Below are 17948 nucleotides of genomic sequence, written 5' to 3'. Positions count from 1 at the left end.
ACCCATTCTACAAAGTATCAACCATATTTAACCATATTCAGTCATATACATTTACATATTTGCACATACAAATAATGTGAAAAATACATGCTTCACATGCATAAATGCAAACCCAAATGCAAATGTACAAGCAAAGCAGACATTCTTTACATGCTGCATAAACTTATATTTTAAATATAATTTATCTCAAAACGCAACCAAAGTGTTAATATTGTTGTTTGTATTGGCTTGAAAATATTGAAATTATATTTTTAGCCGTATGGTCCAATTGTAACTGATGATCAGAAAAGCAGCCACGGTTTTCGTTTGAGCTAGTCATCTTCACTGGTACAATAAACGATCTGTGTTCGCTGTGCTGCCAAGGTAACGTTACTGTGAAAGTTAACAAGATGAGTTAGACAGTTGCCAGAAAGCTAATTGAAAGAATATAAGTTACCTGTTGCAAACAAAGCGCATACAAGCATTAAGCCGGGTTTTTTTTTTACACTTGCTGTTCTACCCAACAACGTGTCAGGTTGTCTGCTAGCAACAGGTAAGGAGAGAGAGTGGAGGAAATGAAAGGATGCAGCCAAGATATTGAAGACGTGGGGTAACGTTGTGTCCACAATACTTTTTGACCAATTTTAACAAGACAAGACTGTTCTCTCCGAGACATTGTTGTTTAACGTATTTAAAAAGGCAGCAGCGGCATCTAAATTACTGGAGTCCGTGCTCAACCTGCTGGTGGAAGCTAACGTTAGCCTTAACTTTAGCTAATTTAACGGTTGAGTCATGCTCAATGAGCGGTGCTGTGTCTGTGCGGAGCTCAAGTAGCGTTAGCACGCTAACTTCTTGTTTATGGTGTGAGCGTGTTAAGTTACTTTAAAAACGTTTATACCTGTAATGACATGAAATATCAAGTAGCATGCTACTGTACAAGTGTAAGGCAACAATTAAAGATGGACGAAAGCGAATAGGTTGCATTTACATCATAACCTCAACTGACATTTATATTTTTTAAAGATGATTTTAGGTGATTAAAGTGCAAAATTCGACCGCATCGATTTGTATTGGTACTTCAAGACATTTTATTTTGGAAGCAAGACTGAATCAATGTAATTAATACTCCAGTGTTAACTTTATCTCAGCATTGTGGACTTGTCTACATTTCTCTTCTGTGTTGGTCTAACCACGTGGTTGGGTTCAGGATGAACAGTATATTTTGTTCCGTCTGTCCTCTTGCTGTGTTCTCCAGATGTCAGCAGGCATGATGAACCAGGAAGACGTCTTGGCAAAGCTGAAGAAGGATGTTCGTTCCTTACTCATTTCATCTAAGATGGGCTTGGACTCTGAGCAGCTCAGGCGAGACTATGTCGCCATGTTGGGACATCCCATGCCCCTGAAACTCCTGGGCTTCAGGAACATCATGGATATGGTGAAGGAGATGCCTGACGTGGTGTCAATTAACTTCAGGGCAGATGGGAGCATATTCTTAAAGGGTAGGGTCCCTTTTTTCATTTAAGCATGTATTTGTGTTTTAATAGTGTTTCAGTTAATTATTGAGGATAAAAATAAACTGATGCATAAGTCCTCTCAAACGTCTGCCTATCAAACACCTGAACACGGTCTTATACTTTATGCGCTCACCTTTTATATGTCCGGCATTGCAGCTGTTAGCGACGAGTCCACCCGAAACATCGAGGGGTTGGTAGCTAAGCAGCGCACATCAAAGGCCGACAAGGTCAGGAGGGTAGGTGTGAGCTACTTCTCGCCTCGCTACGGTTTCCTGCCCCCCTCTGTGGTACTTCCCAGAAGAGGTCGTGCTCCTCTAGCTCTCCCTGCCCAGCTGAGGGCACAGCTGCGCCTACTGCTCTCTCAGGTATGACTTCAACGTACCCTGTGAAGTTTTTATTGTAAGCCAACAAAATCGATTGAAATAAATTAAATTATTTAGGTCAACACAATAGCATCAGCAAAATTGTTTTTTTTATTTCCCTGCATAAATCCTGTTCATTCAATTTAGTTCCTCTCCATATTTTTCCCCTGGTCATCCATGCCCCCCCTGCAGTGGCTACATGCCCCCCAGTTTAAGAACCACTGGTCTAAACCAACACTCCTTCCCCTTGAAATGGGACAAATATAATCAAAATGAGAGCAATTTTGAAGAATTCTTGTTTTTTTTCTTTTGCAGTGCACTATTAAAACACACCCTCCTACATCAGAGAAGTAGAGTCCTGCCTGCCTGACTGACTGTTTATGTTTTTTAATGTTGGTTTTTCTAACAAAATCATGTAGCTCTGTTACTGCAAAATGTTGTTTTGTTTCAAGTAATGTTGTGGCCGCTCTCCCAGGGTCCACTCAGGTTGTCTGATTTGGAGGCCAGCTTCTTGCGCTGCTTCGGCCACCCGCTGCATGTCCACAACTATGGCTTCTATTCTACTGGAGAGATGCTGCAGGCAGCGACAGATCTGGTCCTTGTCCACCAGGGACGGCTAGGCTCAGTTCTGACTCTGAGGGAACAGATGCTGCCCAGGCCGGTGTTCAGACCGTCTAGTGTACCAAGGAGGACTGGACCAATTAAGTCAGAAATGCCTCCGACACCAGAGCTCAGACACCAAAAATACGTATCCCCAGGTGTGTTACTGGAGAGGTGGGTGGGTTTACACAGGCGGTAAACCCATCAGTTCCTGGAGACGCTGATGCATTTACACATTTTGAACATCTTGCTAGAAGGTGTCTCTAAAAGCAACCCATATCCAGTGTCTTTTGCTTGCATTTACACTTTGCTTTTTTGAGATTGGCTATTTAATCTGCCCAATGTGCATGGGTTGGCTACATGTTAATAGGGTTATTACGTCAGTAACAACCTAACACACTGTTCAAACTCCATACTCCATTTTATTGTAAGATTTGCACAGAAAAGCACTGAGCAGGGCTCCTCATGTTTTGTAGCCTTGTTGTTATCTTAATTTTTGAAATACCTTTGTGGTTTACAGCTGAAGTCCCAGTGAAGCAGAGTCCTCTGAACCAGCCCTCTGCTGAGACTACCTTGGATCCTGTCCATAAAGAGTCAATAACTGTCAGTAACAAGGAAGAGATGTTTGAGAAGAGCAAGGAAGTAGGGCCAGAGCTCTGCCAGGAAGGTCAGCTTTTTGAGAAACGTGTCCTTAAGGTTTGTCCTCATTTTAAAACAAATATTTCTATTTGAAGGAGCATTTATGCCATTATTGTCAGGTCATACTGTGTAAACTGGATACACAGACAAAACTTTATGAGATGGCAGAATACAGACAACTAGAAACAATAGAAATTTGGTGTTGGAAAATTGTGCATGTGTTTGTTACATCTTTAGTTTTGTGTTGCAGCTACAACCTAAAGACTTTTTTGGTCAAATGGAGCTTTGTTAAGCATTCAGAATGTGATTGGTCAGGATGAATTGTGATATACAGCAGCAGAAATAAAACAAATACTTCTATATCACTGAATTACATCATTAAGAAGTGTGGGGAAAATATTGTGTGTATATTTGTTTTAAGTACAATTATCTTTTGTTCTTACTACTTAAATTCTACATCAGCTGGAGGAGGAGCTTCGCCAGCAAATCCTGGAGAATGGAGTTGCTGGCACCATTAGTCAGGAGCTGAAGGACAAGCTACGAAAGGTCAGACTTCCTGCTGGTTTATAAGCTGATGTCTGTGTCACTAGTGACTTCAAGCCTCTAACATGCTTTGCTTTCATGGTAAGAATTATTTTGGTACAGAATGTAACCAAGACACAAGTCTTGTAATGAAACCTTTCACATGTTCTTGACTCTCTGCAGGTTGTAGGTCAGGCCAGTGGTGGAGTATCGGTGCACGATTTGCCTGCTGAGTACAAGGTAAAAAAAAGTAGTCATGCAGTGTTCCTGTTCATCTCCATGGTGTCACATGAGAGTTTAAGATAAATTAGTCATGGGGTTGGGAGCTTAAGAACCCATTCATTTGAGGAACTGGATTCAGTCTTTCCAGATCCAGCTAAATACAAAGCATTGGCTTCACTGTTTTGGTTTTGTTTCTTGCTTTTTTTGAGCACCTTACTGATCTACAAAGTAACCCCTTCACATTTAGCCTCCCTGCCCCTAATAGTTTAGTAATAGTTTCTGTGCAATGAAGCAAACAGAGCTCAGGTGATAATGAAAGATGTACGGTGACCTTACTGGGGAATGTCACCTGTGTTGGTTTTTGCTCCACAGAGGCTGTTTGGTGAGGACTTGCCGCTGCTACAGAGCGGTTTTGTCAGTGTTACTGAACTGGTCAGTGCCATGAGTGACACCTTCCACCTGAAACCTGCAGGGAGTGACGATGGACAACACTGGATAGTCATGGACATACAAGACAGTGAAATTACACAATCAGGTGTGTATGTGCATGTGTTCAAATACCAGCCGTCAATATCACCCTATTTACTTCAGTTGGTGGAATGCCAGGTATTTCATATAAGTTTGATAAACAAAACTGGAAATATATTACTGTGAAAATGATTTGCTTTTCATTTGCATCATCAGACTTTTCATGACATTTTGCATGGGTAACCAAGCACTGGGAATAAGGTTGGCTGAAGACTGACACAGACAAATTGGTGGTTACACTCAGTGCTATCACCAATTAATGTTGCTGTAAATTTATATGTTATGTTTATGGAGGTTTTCTTGAGATTGGAATACCCCCCCCCCCCTTTTTCCTCCTTCTTTAGTTATTTTTCTGGTGTCTCATTGGGACACCAGTCTGTTTTCGTCTCTGTAATCAATGCTTTTTTAATCAATGACCTCTTGTAATAAATGGTGTGTGAGATATCATGTGACAAAGCATTCTTGTGGCACAATGGCTTTCCACTAAGCAGGATTTTATTTTTTTTTATTTTGTAGACTCAAACAAGCTGCCGTTTACAAGCTACTACTTCAGCTGTGAAGAGTCTCCTTGGGAATGCAAAGACGACAATAATATCACAGCAGACGACGAGAATGAGGAGTTTGAGACCAGCAACAATTCCAAGACCCATGAAATGGTTAGACAATGATCTTTTTCATCATATCATTTTACATTACAAGGCTCTAAGGACAATCAAAAAGAGACGGACCTTAATAAAGATTTTGTTAAGTAATTAGAGCATCACATGGTGTTACGCCCTTGCATATCATGAATTTTCACTGAACTTAACAAGCAGGTGTCAATGCTCCATTGTCAGTGTACCCTGCTGTGTACCGCTCACCACTCTCTCTTTGCTTTTTATGTTTCCGCCTGTAGATGTCTGAGACGTACCCTGCCATTCAGGTGCATTGCACCCCTGCGGTGCCCCTCGATGCCCTGCAGAGTCAACGTCTCAAACGGCCGACACGCCATAGTGCTCGAGAGCTGGTGGAAGTCATGGTGGAACAGGTGGAGTCGCCTGGACATTTCCACATCCGCTTCAGCGGGAGTGAGGAGGCCCGAGCTATGGAGGACATGATGATTGAGATGAGGTGGTGGACATTTTAGTGGCAGTTTAGTCAAAAGATAATGTACTAACACTTCCTGTATGTATTGTTCCCGCTGCATTATTATGGGCCCCCTTTGGAATTGCAATATAATCACCAATGAAATGCAGAATGTCCTTCAATATTTACCATTTCATCATGCCCGACACACTGTCAAACCATATAGCTCTGTCTGATAGGCAGTGAGAATATTTATATATTTTCTAAAAGTTCATCATTACGTGAACCAACACTTAGCCATTTAGCTTGACCAACATGAGTTTAGTTGTGTAGTTCTTTGAAATATTTCCCCCCAAATTTAGTTTCTCTTGAGACTTGAGAATTTTCTGCAAGACTGTAAGTAAAAAGAAGTGAAAAGAAGCTGAACAAGATACCGAACAATCAGCCCCGTTATTCAGTCTTGATATTGTATTGTCTGGAAGACGGCATAAAACCAAACACTGACAGCATCTGCAAAGCTGAAGCTGGGACTGGTTGATAGTTAATAGAAACATTATTTTAAAATAATCACAAACTTTAGTCAACACTGTCTCAACATAAACTGTGCTTCCTGACGCTTCTGTATGAGCAATGACATCTTGGCTCTCTTTTCTCTTGTCTCCTCTAGACGATGTTACACCTGTCCTGAGGTGTCCAGGCGCTACCGCCTCCCTGAACGATTTGTCAGACAGGGTCAGGTCTGCTGCGTGTCACCCAAAGGAATGTGGTTCTACCGGGTGGTGATCCATCAGATCATCAGCCCCACTCGGGTCGAGGTGTACTATGTTGACTTTGGCGACATGACCGTGGTACAGACTGCCAACCTCAAATTCCTCAAGTAGGGGCATCTCAAACATTTAAGCAGTTAAACAATACAACTACTACTACCACAGCTGCTACAAAGCTGATCAGCGTCTGTGTTTTGCTGTGCTCTCTACAGTTCATCCCTCTGTGTTTCTCAGGTCATGTTATTCGGTTCTTCCAGCACAAGCTGTTCCATCATCACTCACTGGAATTAAACCCACCACTGTGAGTCTGACAGTATATCTGATAATATATTCACCTTTACCTGGAAAATGTGAGGTCTCTTGCAGAGGCCTGCACTGACACAGTGGTCAGCTGTATCTGGCATCCATCTTGTAATTAGTACTGTAGACAGTTTTGAATTTCATGTCCCTTCATGCATTTATACTGCATAGTTATCAGACTGATAGTCCTAGTGTATATATTTGCCTTTGACTTGACAGGTTATTTGTAAAGTCGCCGCCAGAGTTGAATTATTTTCCCTTTTTTCCAGTGACCCCTTCAAGATTATTTATGTTCAAATATTGGTGCTATGTTGTTTTAAAAAAGTATGAAGCAGTAGAAATTTTATGAATAAGACTGGTTTGCGTCTTGCAGGGCAGCTGGACTGCTAAGGCCACGGCTTGTTTCCAGAAGCTGTGCTGTGATCGCACCCTGGTGGGCGCTTTGGATTGTTACACTGGAGATGTGCTGCTGCTCTACCTGTGTGACACACATACTGATAACGACATCTACATCCACACTGTCCTGCTGAGCCAAGGCCACGGAACAGCCTGCAGCCCTGCAACCAGTGCAGCAGTGAGCCACACACACAAACTTATTTGTACCATGGCCATGATAAATGTTTTTTTTCAGTTTTTGATTGGCTGTTAGGTGTCTTTTAAAATATATTAAAGATATACCAGCGCACATCACACATCTATGTATGTAGTCAACTTTTAACCCACTATAATTCAGGTTATTTATTAGTTCATTCCTAAGTATTGGTCAGTCTGACTGCAGAGATGTTTATGTTTTCTTTCCTTAGCTTTGTGACCAGGTCAGCCCAGTGAGTCTCTACCTGGGGGAGGGAATGGTTGACCTGCCAGAGGTAGAAGAGGAGACCATTTCCTCCCTAAAGCCAGCAAACATGGTTGGACAGTCCATGTCTGCTTCACCAGAGGTGCTGCAAACACACACAGAGCTAGCTGCTGCTGTTCTATGTAAAATCTTTGAGGTTTCAGTACAACTGACACTAAAACATTAGTGTCAGTTCTGGGGTACTGTGTGTGTGTGTGTGTGTGTGTGTGTGTGTGTGTGTGTGTGTGTGTGTGTGTGTGTGTGTGTGTGTGTGTGTTTGTGTGTGTGTGTGTGTGTGTGTGTGTGTGTGTGTGTGTGTGTGTGTGTGTGTGTGTGTGTGTGTGTGTGTTTGTGGTGGCTGGATTTGCAGCTTTATGTCTCAATTGTTTCTTATCTATGAGTGCACTCTCTTTGTCTCTTCTCTCCCTCCCGCTCTCACTTCCTCTTTCTCACCCAATCTTTTAATGTTGCTGTAAAGCTTTTGTTCTCTGCTGTCCACAGCTCTTATCTTACCAGCCATACTGTCAGTGCTGCAGGCCCACTGCAGCACCACGCACCATCAACACACACTGACACACACACACACACACACACACACACAGTGTCACTGTACACACTCACAGTCCAATGCTACTTAATGTATAGTCATACTGTTCAGAAGGTCACAGCATGTTGTTGGCCAATAAATAAGATGACAGCCAATCAGTGGGCTGTTTAATGGATGCTGGATTACAAGATTGTCTCTCTTATGTTAATGAGTGAATGGTTGTTAAACTGAACATATAGGAAAGGAGATTTTACAGTGTTACTATCTATGACTGCATAAAAAAAGCACAAGAGGTTTTTAGTTTATTGTTTAATTTATATTGATTTAAAAGTTGGAGGCAAAATGATGAAATGAAAAATATACTTCTACAAGCACAACGATGGCAGAACAGTGAAATGATAAAGGAAACAAAGTCAATAAGACAACGGTAAACCCTCATGAATAAACCAGTTACAATAACGCCCAAACTGATTTTGAAAAGTGCTTGTTTGCTGTATCATGTTTGGGAGGCCTTTAGTCTCAGTCAGTTGTGCTTTCCTAGCTGTCTTATTTACCATTTGTAGAGAGTTTTTTGTAACCCAACATTGCAACATGCTGCTCTGAATAATTACTTTGATGTGAATATTGTATGGGTAAGCCATTAATCACATTCAGCTGCTAAGTCTGACAGATCCTGTATGTCCTATTGTTTATCTATACAATGTGTATATTAAATGAAGGTCTAAAAATAACTTAATTGAAAATGTGACCTTTGCAGTGTTAGATAGTGCCCCTTTTCCATGAAGGTTAATGATTTATTTCATACGTAATATTTTCTTCTGACGGTAATGGAGGCAGACATTAATGTGGGTATTTCCGGAAACCCTGCAGTTGTTAGAACCACATCTGAGTTATCATGGTCATAAATCTATTGCAATAAATGAACAGAATGTGTAATATAACATACAATTACAGGATGTAGTGTATGTTGGTTTAGGAACAAATGAATCAAAGTGCAGTAAAAAAACAAAAGATCACTGTACAGTTACATTTGTTAATGAACTATGAATCAGAAGGAAACGGGAAGTTTCTTGGTGTCTCAGGTTAAAGAGGAAGCGCTGCCCGCCCTGGAGTATATTGAGGACAATGAGGTCAGCTCCCACATCCAGGTATGGCCACCTGACACTGACCTTGTGCACATCCACACCACCACTGCCTTCATTCCATCTATTTGCTAAAGTTAGATGATTTCAGTTTCTGTATGGCACATCGCCATGTTGTCGGTTTCTTTGTTCGACATCTATAAGGCAGCAATTGAGCAGAAATCTTGTCAAGTGGTTTGATTTGATTGTGAGTGTACACTAATGAACATAGATAAACCAAACAGTTTATACTACAATATATGAGGCTTGCCTTAATAGAGTTAAGACTGGCTTATCATGTTAATCTTAACTTGTCTGTGGAATACAAAGCAGGTTATTGTCTTGGATTGCTGATTCACACTGCTTTTCCAATGCAATCACCTCATTTAAATAAAGGATAAATGGGGTAAGAGAGATAATGGCAGATAGTGCTGTTTGTTTCTATGTGGACAAAAATTGATTTTATGAACAAACATTACTGAAGTCTTGTTTATATCTGTGTCTCGTCCAGGGTGAGAATGCCAACCCATTCAATGCTCTGCCGAATGACCAACCCCTCAGCTGTAGTGAACTGGGCTGGGCCTTGACCAATAAATCGGCTCTTACCAGCCCTTCCAGTCTCATCTCCAGCCCTCTAGCCCCGCCAGATTTGATCCAGACCAAGACAACCCCAGCTCACTGTAAAGTTGATCTTAAAGTGAGAAGACATAAGTTGCGTTTGGTTTTATGGAAGCAAAGTCACTGTTGATTTGTTTTGTTTTTTTGTAAAGCACTTTAAAAACAGAATAATAAGTGATAGTTTTTTGTCCTTTAAAGAAACTTTGTTTGAAACTCTGTTCTCAGACACTGAGCATGACTCCTCCACCAACTCCATCCAGCTCCTGCTGTCGAACACCAGAAGAGGAGCAACACCGGCCCAAGGTCGCCGCCCCCTCATTGGTCAGACCATCTCCGTTCCTGAGGACACTGAGCCTCCACACCCCTGTCCTGGGCCAGGGTACATATACACGCATACCAGTTTACTTTTCTGAGAGAAGTACGCGATGTGCACAGAAGTCATGAACCAAATAAGTAACTGCAACAGAGTCATATAAATAAATACTTTGCCTCGTTGTTGCAGAAGGATAAGTCAGTTTGATTTATTATGAAGCTATTTCAGTTAATGTAGCAACATTGTTGTTGTTTTTTATTTCTGTTCATTATAAACAAAAGAAGGTACCACTTTTCATGTGGCACTTGTGTGCCAGTGTTCAAGTAAACCATAGATCAAGATATGAATTCTGGAGGGCTAAATTAAGCAAAATGCTTCATTACATAGCAAATATATAAACATTTGATTTTTACAAGTCATCACATACAGCTTTTATCATTTGTAAGAGTAGTTAGCATTTCCTCCAAATTGTAGAAAAATAACACTGTGGAACAAAAGTCCTAATGTACACACAAAGGCTTGTTTTGTTTCCTGCACACACACACTCTCATTTTCTAATAGGATTATACAATGACCTTCATTAACCTGCACATGTACACACACAGAGAGAAGCCTTCAATGAAATTAGACTGTGTCCATGGATGCAGAGAGGACATATTGATTTCCATCCTGCTGCTTGCAGTGGTGGATGTACCTGCACTGAGAACCTGACACAGATTCAATTAGACCTGTTACCAGAGCTATTTGACCCAACAAGCTGCGTTCATTGCATGGCATTTGTCCTGATATTGATACACTGATGCTCCACCATGCTTCTACTTTCACAGTTTTAATGAAAAAGCACAACAAAGTAGGTCAAGGCAGATTTATCTACAAATCGCTTTTTGTGAACTGTAGCGTTACAAAGTGCTTTACACAGCTGCACAAATACAGATAAAAACACAAGATAGAAACAAGAATTACTACATAACAGATTAGAAGATATGATATTTGAGTGTGTGATTGTGTGTGTGTGTGTTCTGAAAACGTGACTACATACAGACACAATTTGACAATCTGCTGACAATATTCCCTGCTAATAGCAGTTCTTCCCCTTCATACTTGCATCTCATCTCTGTATCTTGTCTCCCAGCATGCCCTGAGACTTGTCTGCTGGCTTCCCTCAGAAACCTGACATTGCAGAAACTTGACTCAAATAAAATAAAAAAATCTACACAACCACTCGAAAATGGAAAGTCGGCGCTTGTCCCTCGCTTCTTTTGTATCGCTTGATGCATCTACAGCTGAGTTTGTCTGCTCATTTGTTACATACGAAGCGGTCAGCACTCTGCTTGTTGTAGAGCTGCTCCTCAGAGAAAACACAGTGTGGAGTCTTTGCAGAGATCAGAACAGAATTTTTTTTCAGAGGCATTATGTTTTCGGGTTGTCTGTCCCATTTTCGTGAACGCGATATCTCAGGAACGCCTTGAGGGAATTTCTTCAAATTTGGCACAAATGCCCACTTGGACTCAAGGATGAACTGATGAGAATGTGGTGGTCAAAGGTCACTGTGACCTCACAAAACCCGTTTTTTCATAACTCAGAATCTCTCACATATGTTTAATGGGATACAACCATGAAGTGATGAAGGTCAACTTCACTGTGACATCATAATGTCCTGCAAGAAAGTTTTTGGCCATTATTCAACACCATAACTCAAGAACAGAAGGGGGGATTGTGACCATATTTTACAGTTGGCCAGACCTTTCACATTGGAATTGAATAAAAAGTTAGAAATATAATATATATATTTCTAACTTTTTATTCTATTAACTAAGTAAAAGTATTCACTACATGTATTATATGAGTCAGGACAGACTTGGATGTAAACTACAACATGACATTTGCTGACCTCCAGTGGTTAAAGCTCTTACTCACGCTTACTGCTGAAATGTGCACTCAGGGTGTTCTCGGTACACCCATACATCACTGTCAGGTGTGGGTGCAGATCCAACAGAGCACACCTCTGACTACATCTCACAGCGACTCACTTTTAGCCAGGGACCTCATTAAAATGGCCCATTAGCTGTTATGGTGGCAGTGCTAAATGATGAAGGTTGAGCTACAGAGGACCTTGTTTAAACATGTCTTGGTAGCACAACAGATATTCTGATGTGACACAAGAATAAAATAATGAGTGAATGAATGTTAATTATGGAGTTATGTATGATGAATCGCATCTCATTTATCAGTCAAGTGTCGAGGGAGTATATATTTATGCAGCTATTTATGGTGAATGTGTTGTAATATTGTAATATTTAGTAGAAGTAGTTTCATAAAATTCATAGTCACATTTTATGTAGGTCATTCCCTTTCCCCCAAGCCAAGCAGTTGTATCACCGTTCGAAGGCACGTCTATTTGTACAACAGTAGGTGAACGCATCACCGTTCATACAGCTGCGGCGTTCAGCACAGATTCAGTCCTCAGTTCAGTAGCACAGTACAGTGACAATGATGATTCAGTATCGTCGGTTCACTTTGACAATTCCTTGATAAAGATTAGTTTGTATATGCACTAAAGACCTCCTTATGGTAATAGTAATGTCTTTGTTTTATTCTGTTGTCCAGGTGTGCCTGTTTCTCCGCTCCATCTGCGAAACTCTAGCATCCTGTTTCCTCTGTTTGGGGCCAGGTAGGTCGAGCCTCCTTCATCCATCCCAAACCAAATCCAAGCCAACCGCCTGAATGAGTCAAAACACAAAGGAAGGAATATTTATTCCTTTATAACGACTCAAATGATAAAATATCTTGACACTCTTTCAGTGAATGATTGATTCCAGTTTATAAATCATTTTGTCAGCAAGCACTTGAGTTATGTACTGACTTGTAAAAAAAAAAATGCTAAAAGCATTTTTATAAGAAGTTAATTTTCATGTCATTTTATTCTATTCTAGATTAGTTAAATTGTATGTTAGGGCTTGTTTGTTATTTTGATATCAGTGTAATTGTATGTAATTGTTAACAGTTTAGTCTTGGAAGAAAAAAAAACAGGAAATGGATGGCTGCCCTAAATGTGAAAAAGTTTGTGAATGCTTTTTGTTTTATAAAAAAAAAACTAATTTTCTTTGTATGAAGCATTTTCTCATTTTCTCAGAAGCCATCAAGATGTCTGTGATGTGTTAAATACTTTCATTTCTTTACAATTTCTTTTTTGTAACATTTCAAAATGCTGTTATAATGGACATTACAGAAACATGTAAGTCATGGAAAATAAATCTTATTTGATGGAATATTTTAGTATTTTAATTTGTGTCATGTAATTCTTAGTAGTGGGTAGTGGAAGTTTCTTTCCACTGTTTCCTCCTTCTTCACATGCTGTAAATGAATAGGCATTCAAACACTCGACAGCTAGGAAATGTCAGACGGAAAATACTAATGAAAGTCACCTCAGAGATGGTGTTTTTTTGTCAGAGGATGCCCTGTGGAACTCTGTGGAACTCTGGTTTATATTTGCTGTGAAAATTTTTACATATTGCTTAAAAAAGGAGCAGTGCAAAACATGTCTGTTAATACTAGCGGTGTGCTGCCAGGGATGGCGATGTTGGTCTCACATTGGTATTCAATTCAATTCAATTCAATTTTATTTATATAGCGCCAAATCACAACAAAGTCATCTCATGACACTTAACAAAATAGAGCAGGTCTAGACCGACTCTTTATAATGTTATTACAGAGACCCAACAGTTCCCACCATGAGCAAGCATTTTGGCGACAGTGGCAAGGAAAAATTTCCTTTTAAGAGGCAGAAACCTGGTAATCCCCTGACTTTTTCTGTAGCACCACCATAAGGACATTTGTGAAATGTCTCAACAACTATTGGATATAAAATGTCAGCCTTGCTGCCAATTTGTCCCAACGAAACAATCCCCTACGGCCCAGAAAGAGTTTTACCTATAGACCACCATTATAAGAGGGACGTCTGTAAAACCTTTGACAGGACACTGCGCAGGTAAATGATTACTTTTGGTATCATGAATCATTTTAATCCATGAAGGTTTTGTGTTTGTAGAACTTTCCTCGAGCCCAAAAAGCAGCTTTCTGTGTGCTTTCATCACAATGTGAAATCCAGCAGGAGGAACACTAATGCACATGTGCAGTGTGCCGCACAACACGGAAGTAAACCTGGAAACTACAGATGTTTTTGGCTTATGTGATTGGCCAAGTGAATGCGCGACATTTTGGAGTCCGGTATCTAGTTCCTATAATGTATCCATGGTTGGCATGCTAACATTAGCATGTAGCACAAAGCAGCACTGTAACGTTGTACAGTCTCACAGAGCTGATAACATTACTGTAGACTTCTTGTTTTCTTGTTTCCCTGCTGAATCCTGCAGTGTAGAGCAAGTTCCAACTTAATGCAGAAAATGCTCCAGTCAGTTTAGTGATTTCTGTGCTGGTCCAGTAGTTCTGCAGCTGTAGTGCCTTTCCTCTTCTCTTGCTTTACTTAGCTCATCAGGACAATGTCAATGTGACTGTCAGCGAGGGAATTAATCCATACTTTGCCTCATCCTGCTGAGTCACTCAAACTTATTTTGTTTGTACAAATTTGCTTTCCTGCATTTGACTTCTGTGACTCAGCTCTTCCAAAGAGGCTACATGCAAAGAGCTGCATCTCAAAACCGCATCTCTGAGGGAATATGAATGACTAAAAAGACAAGATCAGCGCACAGAAACAATGAATAAAACAAAACACCAAGGAGACCATCCCTAAACTCAAATGACGCTCATTGCTGAGTCAAGGCACTTTACTGAGCAGAGCTGACGGCTAAAATGTTTTTGTGTTATTTAGCAGAGCCGCCCACACAAACCAGTATAGATTCAAAGCCTCTCAACAATTCCCAAACCTACTTTCTTAAAAAGCTAATGTATCCTTCTGAAACCGATTGAGAGGCTGGAACTTGAAACTAGAGCTCAGTTACCAAAATGTGCTCGGACTCATAAAGGTTAAAGCAGAATGTGCAGTCCTGGATCATTAGTCTGCATCCTGCTGGGCTCCCTGACCTTTACTGGCTCGACCAATTAGCTTTCTAACAGGCTCCTGATGAGAATAGCTCCTCCTCTCACTCTAACACAGCAGCGCAATGAAGAGCATTAACCTACATACTGTACACACACATTTCCTGCTTTTACAACACAGATCAACAAATCGTGTATATTGCATACAACTAAATGTTGTACTGCGTAAACACACCTGTCTTTGTTTTGTAACACAAACCTTATCTCTAATTACTAATCTAATCTAATACATATACACACTCTTGCCTCTTAGGACAATTACAAAATAACATACATTATGGCTTTCACACACTCAACTTGTCCTTATTTTCAAGCCAACATAAAATGACAATGCTTTAACAGCACTAATTTTTCAACACCAATACACAACAAAAAGCTTTTACAAATACATGATACAGGCTCCATTAGAGTGTGTGTGTGTGTGTGTGTGTGTGTGTGTCTGTGGAGGAGGGTGAGGGTTGGTAAGGCAGACGCACAGTAAACCTTATTAAGGGGAAGAGTAATGTGGTTGCAGCTGAATTAGCAGCCAACAGCAGCAGAGCGTCAGCGTGCTGAATGAAGCATGAAGATCGGATGGCTTTGATTTACAGTCGAGTCCCTGAACTGGACAAGAAGACTGCTTTTGTTTCACAGCCGCTGGTTTACTGATTAGCAGAGTATGAGATGGGTGCTACTGATCATCTGGATGTTTTCCATTTTCCATTCACGCGTTCGTGAATCCTTCACTATTTCCCCCTGAGCAGGAGCAGTGAGCTAGCTAAAAAGCTGCCATAGTCTAATGACAAAATCAATCAGATGGATCCGTGATGACTTGATGAGTTCACAGTCCAACAGAAATTAACCATTTCTACCCACTTCTGTTGAGACAGTCAGGTGTTAACTGTGCAAGACAAAGAACTTAAATATGGCCGCCAGGGAGCACTAGTGGAAAGTAAAGTACATTTACTAATACTAATAAGTATTGTATTTAAGTACAATCTTGAGTATTTTCATTTTCTGCTATTTCCCAGCCGCGACAGCGTGTAGCTGTTTTTGGTTTCACCTTGTGAGTCTGCGTGTGGTGTTTATATGTCTGTGGACAGATTTTGGTCTAGTTTTTCTTTTTTACTTCTACTGCACTACATTTCAGGGGGAAGCCACTGCATTTATCTGAGAGTTATAGTTACTAGTTACTTTACAGATTAAGATTTTTGATAAAAACACATAAGCTGATACGTTTTCATTGATAAAGATTAAACCAGTGGTTCCCAACCTTTCTGACTCGTGACCCCGGACAAAAAAGCAGTTTTGGCTCCTTGTCAGGTTTGATAAGTCTGTGAGTTGTTAGCAGGTCTCCCAAAGAGACTTTTCCCCTCTAAACTCGTCAGGTGGTTTCATTTAAAGGCTCAAAGAGGTAAAAGTATCTAAAATTTCACAAAAAACATCTTGTGACTCTTTAGGGGGTCCCAACCCCTAGATTGGTAATCACTGGTCTAAACTAGCCAAATGTATAAAGTTGGGTAGTTTAGTCCAGTGGTTAAAACTAGCTCCACCTCAACTACTATAGTAAAATGCTACTTACACATTGATGCACATGTAAAAAAGTAGTCACGTGATTTATAATGCAAGTCAAGGGACATTTCCCTGCAGAAGTTCTTTTACTTTTGGTACTTTAAGTACATTTCAGTGATGATACTTTTGTACTTTTAATTAAGTAGGATTTTGAATGCAGTGTTTTTCTGAATACTTCATCTTCCACTGCTAGAAGATGTGTTTTATTACTTGAAATATGGCTTTGTGTTATAGTAAAATGATATCCAAGTCTTGTGACAATGTGGTTTCAATCATAATTGTAGTTGCTGGTAGTAGACTAGTAATAGTATTAGTAGTGTCTTTTGAGAAGTAGAAAATCTGGAGGTAACAGAATATTTGATGATGATCTTATAAAATGTCATTAGATATTGTCTTTGTATTGGGCAGAAACATCATATCTCAGATGGCCAGCAGACTAGTATTTTCTCTCTTCTCCAGTCTTTTTTTTTTGTTTAACTGCATTTTTTTTTTCAGGAATATCTACAGTTTTGTATGTTTTGTATTTGTCTGTCTGTGTTGGTGGTGGATTTTCAAGCTGCTTATTGGATCAGCTTTTTCACCAGAATGTTCAGGAATGATTAGCTTCATAATCTGCTCTTTCCTTCCAACCGTCCTTCCCACATTGCATCGTTTCGTTGTCTTCCCTGCAGCCCAGCTCCGTTAGCAACAAGCTTTTTATTTGCTTTTCTTTTACGTGGTGAGTGACTCTGGATGTTAATGTGTGCGAGTGTGTCCACGTGTGCGTTCTAATAGGATGTGAAGGTGTTGAGGAGGTTTGTGTGTGAGCAGCTGTGCGTGTGTGAATTTATATGCTGTGTGTAAATGTGGGGCTATTAAGTCACACCCAACCACTGAGACATAATTTCTGGAAGAGAGGCGCCTTTATTTTTATCCCTGTGTCAAAATTCTTATCTGCTGTATTCATTTGAGGACAATACAAAGAAGAGTTGAGAGAAGCTTCATTCTCCTGCTAATCCCTCAGGCCTCTAGTTCTGCTGCTTCCACATACACACACGCATATACATGTATCTGCAGCACCAGCTTTTCCTCTCAACACATTGGATTTATATGCTTGGTTAACAGTTTCCTTGTTCCTTCTACCAACTCCACACAGCATTTTAATCACCACTACATGAACACGAATCTGTCTTGTTGGAACTGTCAAGATTATTTGTGTCGCTCTTAATCAAAAGAATACTCTAAAAGGGCTTCACAGGCCCATATTTGAAACAATGACATCCTCCTCAACTTTAAAGAAATTAGTTAGAGTTAGATGACAAGATCAATACCACTCTCATCACAACTGCCTGACTCTGTCCGTACTTCAAAAATACACCTACCAACACATCTACACTGCACTAATGAACATGTTATATCTTGTCTGTTTCA

General features: G+C 40.3%; 1 protein-coding gene across 1 annotated transcript; it reads left to right on the top strand.

Moving 5' to 3' along the window:
* The first annotated feature begins 1234 nt into the window (after positions 1–1234).
* Positions 1235–12607, top strand: tdrd5 (tudor domain containing 5). Its single transcript, XM_070909272.1, has 17 exons — positions 1235–1478; positions 1650–1858; positions 2331–2613; positions 2976–3151; positions 3557–3640; positions 3800–3856; positions 4211–4373; positions 4883–5022; positions 5262–5476; positions 6099–6308; positions 6433–6499; positions 6872–7072; positions 7302–7436; positions 8963–9028; positions 9513–9698; positions 9845–9998; positions 12540–12607. Exons 1-17 carry the CDS (start codon positions 1235–1237, stop codon positions 12605–12607), a joined length of 2658 nt encoding a protein of 885 aa, XP_070765373.1.
* Positions 12608–17948: the final 5341 nt, after the last annotated feature.

This window comes from Enoplosus armatus, chromosome 7 (assembly GCF_043641665.1).
Source record: "Enoplosus armatus isolate fEnoArm2 chromosome 7, fEnoArm2.hap1, whole genome shotgun sequence".
Taxonomy (NCBI): Eukaryota; Metazoa; Chordata; class Actinopteri; order Centrarchiformes; family Enoplosidae; genus Enoplosus; species Enoplosus armatus.
This window is presented reverse-complemented; position numbering and strand designations above follow the sequence as displayed.